General features: G+C 35.3%; 3 protein-coding genes across 3 annotated transcripts; 1 reads left to right on the forward strand and 2 right to left on the reverse strand.

Annotated features, from left to right (window-relative positions):
* Positions 1-975: 975 nt before the first annotated feature.
* On the reverse strand, positions 976-2,406 carry LOC138903864 (uncharacterized). Its single transcript, XM_070192438.1, has 2 exons — positions 1,442-2,406; positions 976-1,368 (listed from the first exon to the last, which is right to left on the reverse strand). The coding sequence occupies exons 1-2, from the start codon at positions 2,404-2,406 to the stop codon at positions 1,053-1,055; spliced, it is 1,281 nt and encodes a 426-aa protein (XP_070048539.1). The 3' UTR covers positions 976-1,052.
* Positions 2,407-2,433: 27 nt separating this feature from the next.
* Positions 2,434-3,708, reverse strand: LOC138891607 (uncharacterized). The gene has a single exon (XM_070175199.1). It carries the CDS (start codon positions 3,706-3,708, stop codon positions 2,434-2,436), a length of 1,275 nt encoding a protein of 424 aa, XP_070031300.1.
* A 2,267-nt stretch (positions 3,709-5,975) lies between these two features.
* On the forward strand, positions 5,976-6,392 carry LOC138891609 (uncharacterized). Its single transcript, XM_070175201.1, has one exon. It carries the CDS (start codon positions 5,976-5,978, stop codon positions 6,390-6,392), a length of 417 nt encoding a protein of 138 aa, XP_070031302.1.
* The last annotated feature ends 7,766 nt before the right edge of the window (positions 6,393-14,158 follow it).

Below are 14,158 nucleotides of genomic sequence, written 5' to 3' on the forward strand. Positions count from 1 at the left end.
AGATATGTTAATATGTTTAGCAACAAATTTAAATGCATAACATACAAGTTAGTAAAAAGAACAAACATGTCAATCCTAATCGCTTAGTTCATCTTCATCAGAAATTTCATCCTCCTCGCTTGTTTCATTTTCATCATCATATTCTTCCTCCTCAGTTAATTCATTTTCATCAGCGGAATCTTCCTCTTCATTATCCATAATGTTGTTGAACTGAAGGATCAACTTCTTCGTACACGCCTTCAATATGCAGTTCATGTGCTAATTCATTATCCATAATTAGTTGAACACTTGATATATCATTCTGGTATGCTATATCTAGTGCATCCTCAACTTCTACTCTACCAACCGGTTTAGTTTTTATAACTACCCACCATTCAGTCTTATTTTTACACGACGACGGATAAGGAGCGTAATACACTTGCTTTACATTTTGTGCAATGATAAATGGATCATATCTTGCATACTTCCTCGTGTGATTAACTTCAACTATTTTATAGTGCTGATGTACCTTTGTACCTTTATTTGGTGTTGGATCAAACCACTTGCATCGAAAAAGTACCAGCCATTTCTTCGGCCAACCAACATACTCTATTTCTAAAATCTCCTCGAGTACACCATAATAATCAATATCTCCATCTTGGTCACCATCACCACCCTTCACCCACACTCCGCTATTAATGGTTTTCTTATTCTTAGACCATTCTTCCGTGTGAAACTTGTATCCATTGACAAAGTACTTGGACATAGTTTTAACCTGAGGAATAGGTCCCCAAGCTATATCACGCAAAATTGGATCACCTATACCATTGTCTGGATTATGAACCTATATAGAGTTGAAGAAAATTAAGAAGTTAGAAAATACAACTTGTACAAAACTGAGAATCTGATATTTGTTAACACTTACATAATCTCTAAACCACTCTAAAAACCTTGGATAAACAACATCTTGACCAAACACACTCACAAAATATCTGTCCCACATATTTATAAATTTTATTAGCTAAAATAATAATAATAGATCATGCAAGTAGGTCAATAACATAATTTCAAACCTACTCGTAAAATTGTTGAACTTCGGGGCAGTTGAGCAACACGTGTGTTGTAGCCGACTTTTTCTCCATCCCAGTCCAATTTATTTTTTGATACTTTTTAAAACTTCTACCGGGTTGATTGAATATGGATATCGGCGGTGCCAAAGGATCATTATCACCTTCGTCATGTCGATTTGGACTATTTCTCAAACATGGCACATGATGCTCAAAATAATATGAACAGAAATGAGAAGTTTCTTTAACTAGATATGCTTCACATATTGATCCCTCAATCTTGGATTTTTGTTTCACCGTCCGTTTACATTTTCCAATAGTCCTACATAGCATAATTTTAGATGGGAAGAAGTGTAATAAAAAAACATAAAGGAAAAATAATTAATGATTATTACCTCTCAAATGGATACATCCATCTACATTGAACAGGCCCTCCAAGTCGTGCCTCTCTTATAAGATGAACTGGGAGATGTTCCATTACATTGAAAAAGCCACATGGAAAACATTTTGCCGGTTTGTTTATGATTAAATGGATGTTACTTTCCATTAAAACTAGATTTTCCTCCCTCAATGTATTAGAACATAAGTCTTTGAATAATAAGCTTATCTCTGTAATGGGTTTCCATATTCTCTCAGGCAATGCACTAAATGCAATAGGAAGTAATGATTCTATGAAAATGTGACAATCATGGCTTTTCATATACATCAACTTTCCTTCTTTCATCTCAACACAATTGGATAAGTTTGAAGCATACCCATCGGGCATTCTCAAATTTCGAACCCAATCACCGATCTTTCGTTTGTCATCCATTTTGAAAGAATAAATGGCCTTAGGCTTCACCATCCTGTTATTTTCTTGTCGTAGTTCTAATTCTCTTCGTCTACAGTATTCCTGTAAGTCCATCCTGGCCTTCAAATTATCTTTTGTCCTGTTCTTGTCATCCATTATAGTATGAAATAAGTTATCAAAAAAGTTCTTTTCAATATGCATGACATCCAAGTTATGTCGAAGAAGATTATGCTTCCAATAAAGTAACTCCCAAAATATGGTTTGTTTAGTCCAATTATACTCAACACCATAACCAGGTAATTTAAGTAATGGAGACTCTGTTACCTTAGGAAAATTCTTAACCCTCTCCCAAATTTTCTCCCCCGACAAGGTTGCTGGTGGCTCATCATAATCAGTTCGATTCTTCATAAATGCACTAGTATTTCTCCTAAACTCATGATCCATTGGCAAAAACCGACGGTGACAGTCAAACCATGTGGTCTTACCTCCATGTTTCAAAGTGAATACTTTTGTGTCTTCCATACAGCAAGGACAAGCTAACTTTCCGGCAGTCGACCATCCAGATAACATTCCATACGCAGAAAAGTCATTAATAGTTCACATCAAAGCAGCACGCAATTTAAAATTTTGTTTAGTTGATATGTTGTATGTTTCAACACCTTCCTGCCACAATAACTTTAGCTCATCAATCAAAGGCTGCAAATATACATCAATCAAACTTTTTGGATTACTTGGACCCGGAACTATGCTAGTTTGGAACAAATATGGACTTGTCATACACATCTCTGGCGGAAGATTATACGGTGTAATAAAAATAGGCCAACAAGAATATGGTGCAGCAGACACGGAAAAAGGAGTGAATCCATCTGCACACAAACCCAACCTAACATTTCTTAGTTCATTAGCGAAGTCAGGATACATCCTATCAAAATGCTTCCACGCTTCTCCATCTGAAGGATGACACAAAACACCAGGCGCCCTTCTATTTTCGTGGTGCCATCTCATATGAGGAGCGGAACTCATTGATGCATACAATCTCTTTAACCTAGGTATAATAGGTAAATAATGCATCCTCTTAATTGGAACTTTCTTTACTTTGGCATTTGTGACTTCCTTAAAATGAGACAATCCACAAAATTTGCACGCTTCTAGTGCCGCATCATCTTTATAATATAACATACAACCTTTTTCACAACAATCAATTTTTGTTGAGGAAAGTCCTAACTTGAAAACTAACTTCTTAGCCTTATAGTAATCACCGGGTAAGTTAATGTTCGGACTAACTTCACCCATAAGCCCAATTGTAGCATTCATGGCCGCTTGAGAAAGATTCCAATCCGATTTGATAGTTAGTAATCTAACTGCAACAGACAACTCCGAGTGTATTGAGCCTTCATAGAGTGGACGACTAGCCGCCTCTAATAATTCATAAAAGTGCTTTGCCTCATCATTGGGAGACTCATCAATATTTTGTTGGGATTGAACTCTTGGGTGTATCCCAAAAGCATTCGACACCATTTCATGCATTTGAGGATTATCATAATTTTTCTCAAATAATGTACTACTCTCACAACCAGCAAGATTCTGAAAGTCAACATCAGCTAAATTACTGTAGTTCTCTCCATGAACCGTCCACATATAATAATTTTCTCTAAACCCCTTTCTGTAAAGATGAACTTTAACATCCTCCAGTATCAATAACTTTATACATTTGCACTTAGCACAAGGACATCTAATTGTTCCTTCATTACGGAATTCAAGAAGTGTTTTTGCATAAGCAATAAATCCTTTAACACCTTCTACAAATTCTTCTTTCAACCCCCCACGATTAGGATAATTTCTATCATACATCCATCTACGATCTCGTTCCATCTATTATACAATGCAATATAAAATAATTAGATAAGGAAATAAATAATTTATTTTATTCACTCAGTGGAACGTCATGAAACAATGTTTCATAAACTATTCCTTGTACATGAAAATTGATAAAGATGACTACTTCCTAACAAAAATAAAATCAACATATGTACAAAAATAGGAAAGAGTGTACCAAACTACTTCGCAAAATGAGGAAATAAAAGGCCTTGAAGATTACTGAGATCTGAAACCCTAGCTTCGAAGAAAAACTTCCAAAGTAAAAATCCAATTGATGAATGAATCGCTCAAATTTCTTAGAGATCGATGGCTCTCCAATGCAATCAAGCAAATGAACCAGCAGAAGAAACAAAAACAAGATGAAACTCCGACCACTAAGAACAAATGAGAAAATTCTGGTAGCTAACGAACTAAAACCTCCAAGGGCAACACCGCTGAGATTAGGAGATGAAGGATAAATGATTTCATGGCTGTGATACCATGTTAGAACCAGAGATTGAGCAGAATTGATGAATCCACAGTTGGGGTTTTAGAGAGAAAAACGAAAGAAGAAATGAGTAAACCTCTGTATTGAACAATTATGTTCTGTTGTTCTCTAGAATGTTTCCTACTCTCCTATATACAATGAGCCTATTACTATAATACAAAGAATACAACCGGACCAAGTAAATAACTATAATGGGCATGTGGCCCAACTACACTACCAACTAACTACATCCCAAATATGTAGCCCAAATATGCCATGTAACTCCAATAATTTATATCGATCAAGAAGAGAACAAAGACAAGGTGATTGATGGAAGTGAATTGCCAGACGGAATAGAAGTAAACAATGACCCGTAGGTAAACATTTTGCAGGCGTTTTGAATCATGTACTAACTTAATCACACTCTAAATACAGAAAAGAAAAGTAAGCGCGTGGCATTTATTGAATTGTGCTAACGGTAGAAATGTTCTTTTCCTCAGATTTCAAAGTTGGAGAAGATTGTTACTACCTTCGTTCCAATTTATGTGAACCAATTTACTTTTTGGCCTGTTCCAAAAGAATGACCCTTTTTTAAATTTGGAAATAATTTTGTTTAAACATATAATTATACCCTTAATGAGAAGCTTTTATAACCAAACAAATACCCCAGGCCCCCTTTTGAGTTGTTTAGGACCACAAATTTCATAAGTCTTCATTTTTTCTTTAAGTTCGTGCCCTATCAAACATGTTCACATAAATTGGAACGGAGGGAGTATAACAATGAGTTTTATGGAACTAGCAAAACTGACTTCATATATTAGCCAAGACCATGAAATTGGGAAGGGAATGTTGGGATAAGTGTACAAGGGACTAGTTTCAAATGGCTGGAATGTTGCCATAAAGAGGCTCAATGCCTCAGAAAATTTGGAGGAAGAGTTGCTTTCTGCGATTACAATTCTGGGCAGTCTGAGGCATCCAAATTTAGTCCCTTTAATGGGTTTTTTTTGCAGAGAGGGACGAGAAACTTTTGGTTTACAAATACATGCCAAATGGAAACTCTGGGGCTCATATTGAAGAAAAAAAAAAGAAAAGAAGATAAATGGGATGAGAGGTGCCTAACTTTGTTGAAAAGAAAATGGGATAGGTGCCTAACTTTGTTGAAAAAAAAATGGGATAGGTGCCTAACTTTGTTGAAATATTATAGGACTAAATCAACAACAAGTCATCTTCTTTGTAGTAGTTGGATGACAACTCTTACTATAAATTGAGGCCTCCATTCTTCATTTCAATCACACAAAAATAAGAGAGAAGCAATAGAAGTTAGAGAGCGTAATTCACAGATTGTAGTCTGTGAGATAAATAGTCTATGTGAGTAATATTGTAGTGAGATGTTTTAAATAAAGAGTGTTATTCTTTTGAAATTGTAGTCGTCTTTTGACACTACTAAGTTATAATATTATAGTGGTTATATTACTCCGCTCGAGCATTTTATTTTACCCATTAAAAGAGTTAGTGTTATTGTTACTTTCTTGTGTTATTATTATTTCCAATGAATATTATTCCTGTGCGGGATTATTATTTTTTCCAACAACGTGGTATCATAGCCATGACGAATAATGATTCGCTGCCTTTTCAGTACCCCTGTCTCATAAAAGATAATTATGAGAAATGATATCTACGTATGAAAGCTTTTCTTGGCTCCCAGGATGTGTGAAAAATCGTAGATAGAGGGTATGCGAAACCCAATAATGAGGAAACTTTGACTCAAAATAATAAAGAAGTCTTTCCAAAGACAATGAAGAAGAATCAACAAGTTGTCACGCTCATCCATCAATGTCTGGATGATGCCATATTTGAGAAGGTGGCAGATGCTACCATCTCAAAGGAAGCTTGTGAGATTTTACAAAATTCTCTTCAAGGAGTTAACAAAGTGAGGAAGGTAAAACTTAAAACTCTAAGGGCTGATTTTGAAGTTTTAAAAATGAAAAAATCTGAATGCATTTCGCATTATTATTCAAAAGTGAAAGTTGTTATGAATCAATTAAGAAGATACAGAGAGGAGATAGAAGATTTTCATGTGGTAGAAAAGATCCTTTTCACTTTAACACCTAAATTTGATTTTGTGGTGTGTGCTATTGAGGAGTCTAAAAATTTAGACTCTATGATGGCAGAGCAATTGGAGACAAGAAGTGTCATTGGAGCAACTTCTTAAAACTCACGCATCCTTCAAGGATTATGGAGGTGAAAAACGCTATCAAGGGAATGGACGGGGACGAGGCCGTGGCAGTCATGGAAGAAGAAGAGGTAACGGTAACAACTTCAACAATGAAGTTAAAATCCACCAAACATTCAGAGGTTGTGATCGTGGACATAGAAGAGGAAGAGGACGTGGCTACTACTAAGAAAACAATGGACAAAGGTATGACAAATCAAAAATTAAGTGTTATAATTGTCATAAATTTGGCCATTACTCTTGGGAATGTCGTAGCAATGTTGAAGAAAATGCTAACCTTGTTGACGACAAGAAAGAAGAAGTTGAGTCAACGTTGTTGATGTCACTCAAGGAAGAAGACATGGATGATTGCAGCTCGTGGTATTTGGATAATAGATCAAGCAATCATATGTGTGGATGCAAAGAGAAATTTGTGGAGATCAATAAAATGGTGAGAGGTAATATGTTCTTTGGAGATACCTCAAAGATTCAAATCGAAGGGATAGGTACAATTCTGATCTCCTGTAAAAATGGTGACCACAAGTTAATTCAAGATGTTTATTATGTCCCAAAATTAAAAAGTAATATTTTGAGTTTGGACCAACTTCTTGAAAAGGAATATGATATCCACATGAAAAATATTCATCTTTGGCTTAGTGTGGATTTCTAATTGCTAAAGTGCATATGTCAAAGAATAGATTATTTTCTCTGAATTTTAAGACAATTGATGCAAAGTGTTTGAAGGCTAATGTGCAAGATGAATCATTATGTTGGCATATGCGATTTGAGCACTTGAATTTTGAAGCGCTCAAATCAATGGGAGAAAAGAACATGGTACATGGGATACCATCAATCAACCATCCAAATCAATTATGTGAAGCTTGTCTTCTTGGATAACATTCAAGGAGGAGTTTTCCAAAGGAGGCCATGTCAAGATCAATCAAACCGCTCCAGGTTGTTTATACTGATGTGTGTGGACCAATCAATCCAACTTCCTTTGGTAGGTTGAAAGTAGTGACGAGCTTGGACATCGGTTAGAGTCCAACACTAATAGCCAAGAACAAGTCGTAACAAAATAATAAAAAGCAGTATAAGTAATAACTCAAAGATATGATACTCAACTCATTCACAATTACGGAAAATAGGCATGCTTTTCATGTATAACAGTAAAACCCCAAATCTTTCATCGAAATCACAAAAATACTAGTATAACAGAGAACTATGGGTTTTCCCAAAAAAACTTTCAACAACAGATAAGATGTTTCATTCTTAGATAACATAAAAAAGTGCACCTCTATGCCTACATGTTAATGTGCATGTGAAGCCATCAATGTCACAATACCATTTAGCATGAGGAAATGCATCTCATGCCTACATGCCAAGTATGCATGTCAAATATAATGCATTCCAGTGATGAACTCATGTACTCACACTCGCAGCGTACTCATTCTCACTGTCTTATACTTAATCACTCCATACATATAATGACTCGGCACGTGGCACCTGCGCTCACTATTGGCATGTCAGACTCTGAAGGGGAAGATCCTTCCCAAGCACTAATATGAAGCCAACCTGCCCTGCTGCGACGTGCAATCCAATACCATAATAATAGAGCATATCAGGCATACTTCAGCGTTAAACCCGATCTATTTAATAATAATGTATGTATAAAGCCAATAGGGTCTGCTGCATAGTACAAACCGATCCATAAAATCACTCACAACACTGCTCACAGGCCCCAACTCAATCATCAATCTCTCCAGTCTATCGGGATCAATAATCTCTTACTAATCTGCCCAAACAATGATAACAATAATATGACAATAAATGATAACAGAGATGGAGATATAATATTCAAATGAATGAGTATGACTCAGTATGTAGTTGTAATTTAAGCAAATAACTCAACATCAGAGATGACCTCAGTAGGTCCCAACAGAATAAGTATATAGACTAAACATGATTTCTAACATGATTCACATCTCATATAATCAAACAAGTAAGGAGAACATGGAGGTAACAATATATAACAGCAAAACAAGTCTGATCATAGTCTAATAGTCGACAAGAATCATGATTTCCCTGTTGTATGCCCACACGCTCGTCACCCAGCATGTGCGTTGCCTCAATATATCTCTTATAACACTGTCCCGAGGGCTAAATATCATAAAATCCAAGTTTAAATATGTTACTTACCTCGAATAAACTGAATTCAAAACCGAGCAATCTAAATGATACTCTATAAATTCCATCCGGCGCGTACCGACCTCCGAACGGCTCGAAACTAGCCAAAAGCAACTCAAGAACATCAAATAATGCCAAAGGAAACAAACCCAATTGATAAAAGTCGAATCTTTAATCAAACGACTAAACTCAACCATAAACGCAAACCTGAGACCGCATCTCGGAACCCCCACAAACTCGCAAAATTTGACAACTCATTCAATTACGAGTCCTACCATACTAGTTTCACTCATATCCAACTCCGAATCGATGTTCAAAACTCAAAAAGTCACTTTATGAAAGTTTAGACAAAAATCCTCAATTTCTCTATCAAAATAATCAATCAAATGCCAAAATCTAAGATGGATCGTGAAATATATTCAAAATCGAGTAAAAAATACTTACCCCAATCCATGTGGAAACAATCGCCTCAATAATCACCTCAATTCGAGCTCCATAGCTCACAATATGCTAAAATGTATGAAACATTTGAAATAGATCTAGTTTTTTTATACACTATTCACAAACCTCACGGTCATGATTCCAAAATTTCCCAGGACAATGTCTACCCTATGCGATCACGGCCATTTCTAAGAGATCGCGATGAACAAAATTCCATTAACCCTTCCCAAACTCTTGTCGGACAGCCTATAGTATATCAGCCATAGCATTTTGTATATAACTCCAAATTACAAACGGTTTAATATTTTGAAAAATACACACAAAAGATTACAACTTTTATTTTTGGATCATCTCCAAGTTCCTTATAGATTGTAAGATATAAGCTTCCAAAGTCAGGTTGACATCAAACGTTCCAAAGTCAGATTCTGCAATCACAATTCATAGTGCCCAAGCAGCAAATATGCTCTTCGCGAACGCGACCCAAAGTCGGTGATCGCAATGCACACCCGTGTGATAAAAAACCAGCAACTACAAATGGCGTAGAAATGGTCTGAAACCACCCTGAAACTCATCTGAGTCCCTCGGGACCTCATCTGAACATACCAACAAGTCCCAAAACATAACACAGGCCTATTCGAGTCCTCAAATCACACATAACAACATTAAAATCAAGAATCGTCGATCAAGATGAATCTCTTAAGTTCATAAAGTTCAAACTATGAACCAAGCATCCGGTTCAAGCCTAACCAACCCGAAATGAACCCATATTTTGCATATAAGTTTCGAATGACATAACGAACCTATTCCAACTCTCGGTCAAACTTATGTACATTCCAAACCTTCAAATTTCCAACTTTCATCAATTAGTGACGAAACCTTCTAGAAATAATCAAATGAAAATCCATGCATACGCCAAAGTCTAAAATCACTATCCGGAACCATCAAAACTCTGTTTCGAGGTCAAATACTCAAAATTCAAACTTGATTAACTCTTCCAACTTAAAGCTTTAAACATGAAATTCATTCTTCCAAACTAATTCTGAATCACTCAAACATCGAAACCGACGATACACACAAGTCATAATAAATAATACGGAGTTACGCATGCCTTCAAACCACCGAACGACGTGCAAATGCTCAAAATCAATGGTTGGGTCATTACATGACAAGCATGTACACAAGCCTATATGTAAATAATTGACTGGTTTATACTCTTACGTCACCTATAGGAATTCAATTAAAATTGCTATTATTTGTCATATCTTTCGTTGTCAAGTTTATACTTACATGCCTTAGCTAAAGTTTGTATTACATGTTCTATTTTTCATTTGTCGAGATTACTTTTATATGAATTTAGTAGTACTTTTTATTACATGCCATTTAACCTATTGTTGAGTTATTCTCATGAATTTATTTGTAGTTGATAATTCGTGCTATCTCTTTCCTTCTTGAGCCTACGTTATGCATTTGATTTGAAGTTGCTATTTTATGGAAATACCTTCATTGTTGAGCTATTGAAATTGTAGTTGTAGAAAGTTATTAACACGTTTGGGGTTGAAATTGTTGGTTGTTGGAATATCTTATCTTGTTGAGTTGTTTCTCATTCATTTTGTTATTATTGAGATTCTTGTACACATTGTGCTTGAGTCGTGGGATACATGTTGTGGTAACCTTGTTATTGTTGATTTGGTAATGCTGTGGCATATGGGCACGTCTGGTGCGAGTTGATTATTTTGTTATGATATTTATGTGCATGCGGCAGTATAAAGATAGGGGTTAACGTGCATGCAGCGACAGAAAATGGGATTTATGTGCGTGTTGCTAGTAAGGGAATTACTTGAAGCCACGCGACGACATAATGAGGCTAAAGTGCATGTAATTTTTTCGGAAAACATGTTTTCAAAAATATCTAAATGTAATGCTCATATGGAGGTATAAAGGAAAGTTGTGATTTTGAAATGTGAAATGCGAATATGAGGCGTGGTACCTCGATATGATTTTGTTGTGCATTTTATATTTGAAAAGCTTATTGATTTGAACGATTATTGTTTTTCCTTAAATCATCTCACCTGTGATTTGCTGTGTTGCTTTAATGTGCCAACCTATGCCTCTGTGTTACTTGGTGAATTGAGTTTTAAGATAAATTTACTTTTGTGGAGTCATTATCTCATACTCTGTTGAGTTGTTGGTAACGTAACTGTTTTAAATAAAAGAATTATTAACATGCTTTATTTTATGTGACTCTTAATTGGGTTCTCAAGTGAAACTCATTGCCATGTTTGATGTTTTACTTTACCTGAATTGTTATCGCGCCTTACTTTAACAAATTCTTAATTTAATTCGTTAACATATCTGATGTTTTTCTTAATTTAAAAATGTTGTTTTACTTTACCTTATCGATTTCTAAACTAAACTCATTTGATACTCTATTTTGTACATATTTTATTTTACATTATTTGTTTTCTAAAATAAACTCATTATCTCATTTGACTCCTTACTTTATTCAAGATTGTTATTATGCCTTATTGTATTTAAATAAACCTCTCGAATATTTTATTTGGTATTTGAGACATATACAATGTATATGGTAGCAAGTGGACTTTGCAGTGCGAAGGTGATTGATAATGTGAGCACGAGGTGCCATGCATGTAAAATTCAGAATTATGGCTTATGATTTGTGGTTATGAGGTATGGTGCCCTGGGTTAATTCTTGTTGTAAGTCATGCGTTGGGAAAAAATTGATTACTTTAATTGGTATCTGTTTTCCTAAGTTGAGTTCCTTCATATTTCATTTGTGTTCTGATTATGTTGTTGTTTTATTACCCGTTTGCTTCTTGTTGCCAATTCTTTTTCTATTATTCCCTCGTTGATTTTATATTAATAATCTTTATGTTGTTAGCCTTACATTAACTTTCTTTCCATTACTAGATTTATATTAATATCTTGCACAAGTTTTATGTCTAGTGAGTGTCTCGATATACCTCGTCACTAATACACTGAGGTTAGTCTTGGTACTTACACGGTACCGTTGTGGTGTAGTCATGCTACACCTATGCACATTTTTGTGCAGATCCAGGTACTTCTGATCGTGTTGGTTCTTGAGCGTTATGTCTGTGTGGCTAGAGACTTCAAGGTATACCTGCTTGATATTCGCAGGCATCAAAGTCACCTTCAGATATTATCTTTACTGTTGTTTATCTTCATTTTAGAACAATATTATATTTAGAAATACTAGTGTATGTCAGTAGAGCTTATGACTTTGTACTTCCGGTTCTGGGGATTATATAATATTTGTTCAGTTTTAGTTAGGTTATCCCATTTATCAGTGTAAGTTTTATATAGATAAGATGATTATCTCTGTTAGATCTCCTAATGTGTTAGGCTTACCTAGTCTTAGAGACTAGGTGCCATCATGATTCCTAAGGTGGGATTTGTTATGACCCAAAATCCCACCATAGGCGTCGTGATGGCATTTAGTCTGTAAGACTAAGTAAGCCGATCATAATACCAATTCAAGCCATATTGTTTTTGAACATATAATTTAAGTATCAAAACAAGTAGCGAGAAATATTCAAACAAACTCCCAAGACTGGTAATACTAAGTCACGAACTCTAACTGAATACATGAAATAATCTCAAGGATCGAATATACAATATTGTTCGAATAAGAGTTGATAGTACATTAAAATAGAAAGGATCCAAGGGACTGAAACGACCAAGTAGCTCTACCTTGAATCCTTGCGATCAACACACTCAATCTGCCCGAGTCGGATATATCCAATACTTGGCTCTGCACAAAAACGTACAGAAGTGTAGTATGTGTATACCACAATCGGTACCCAGTAAGTATCAAGACTAACCTCGGTGGAGTAGTGACAAGGCACAGCCAAGACACTCACTAGTCAAATAACCTGTGCAATATAGCAGTATACAATAGTATTGGAAAACAACTAGCACTGATAGCAACAAAACTCAACTAGTGATATAAACAACAAGGCACAAGAACACCATAATTATTGCTCAAATGAATAAGAAACACAAGTGCAACCAATTAATCAAGTCTTTCAAATATAAATCACATATAATTCTTTTGAATAAATACCTTCCGAATATATATTTTTCAAATAAATGTCTTTCGAATATAAAATTCTTTCAAATAAATATCTTTCGAACATAAAATTCTTTCAAATAATTATATTTAGAATATAATTTTTTTCAAATAAAAGTTACTCTGTGAAACCTCATTTCATAATAATAAAATACGGATCTCAACCCACTTTCATATTTTCGTAATACGGGTCCCAGCCCACTTTTATGTTTTCACGGCACCCCGTTCCCATATTTCTATCAAAACAGCACGGACAACTCACGTGCCAATAATAAAAATTATCATATTTTCCCCGGCACCTTGCACCCACATTTCATATATGTTACAACGTGCAACCCGATCCCATATAACATTAATCATACCTGTTGCGGGGTGCAACCCGATCCCATATAATATAATCCGCTCGGCAATAGCCACAAGCTCACAATTTCAACATAGATAAGAATATTATCAAGTTTACTGAAACAACAAAACAAATTGCACAAGATATAAAAATAAACCTAAGGAAATTCACAACATCACATGAAAATTACCAACACAATAACCCCACATCATCACATAGCATCCATGATAATAGCCACTATTATCTCTCCTATAGCCACCCTTATCACTCTTATAATAGCCCCCATTATCCCTCCACCTTAATAGTATTAATATCCACCCTTATCGATCTTATAGACGAATTTATCTCTCGTATAATAGCCTCCCTTATCGCTAAGTTTAATAGCCTCCTTCATCACTCCGCCCAGACAATATCCCAACACACATAACAATAGTAAAATACCACCCTTATGCCCACATAGTGTCAACAATGGAATTCCACCCTTATAAGCCGCATAACAATAAGCCAAATCACATAACAATTCACACAAAATATTATCACAACAACATAACATTATCAACTCGTATTTACAAATTGCATGTAGGCTACAACCTTTCCAAAGATACACCAAAGTCAATTAATTTCATAACACATAGTCCATGGCTCAACACAATGTATATAAAATGTCAAAAACAACAACAAAGATGGGAA

This window comes from Nicotiana tomentosiformis, chromosome 1, assembly GCF_000390325.3.
Source record: "Nicotiana tomentosiformis chromosome 1, ASM39032v3, whole genome shotgun sequence".
NCBI classification, from domain to species: domain Eukaryota; kingdom Viridiplantae; phylum Streptophyta; class Magnoliopsida; order Solanales; family Solanaceae; genus Nicotiana; species Nicotiana tomentosiformis.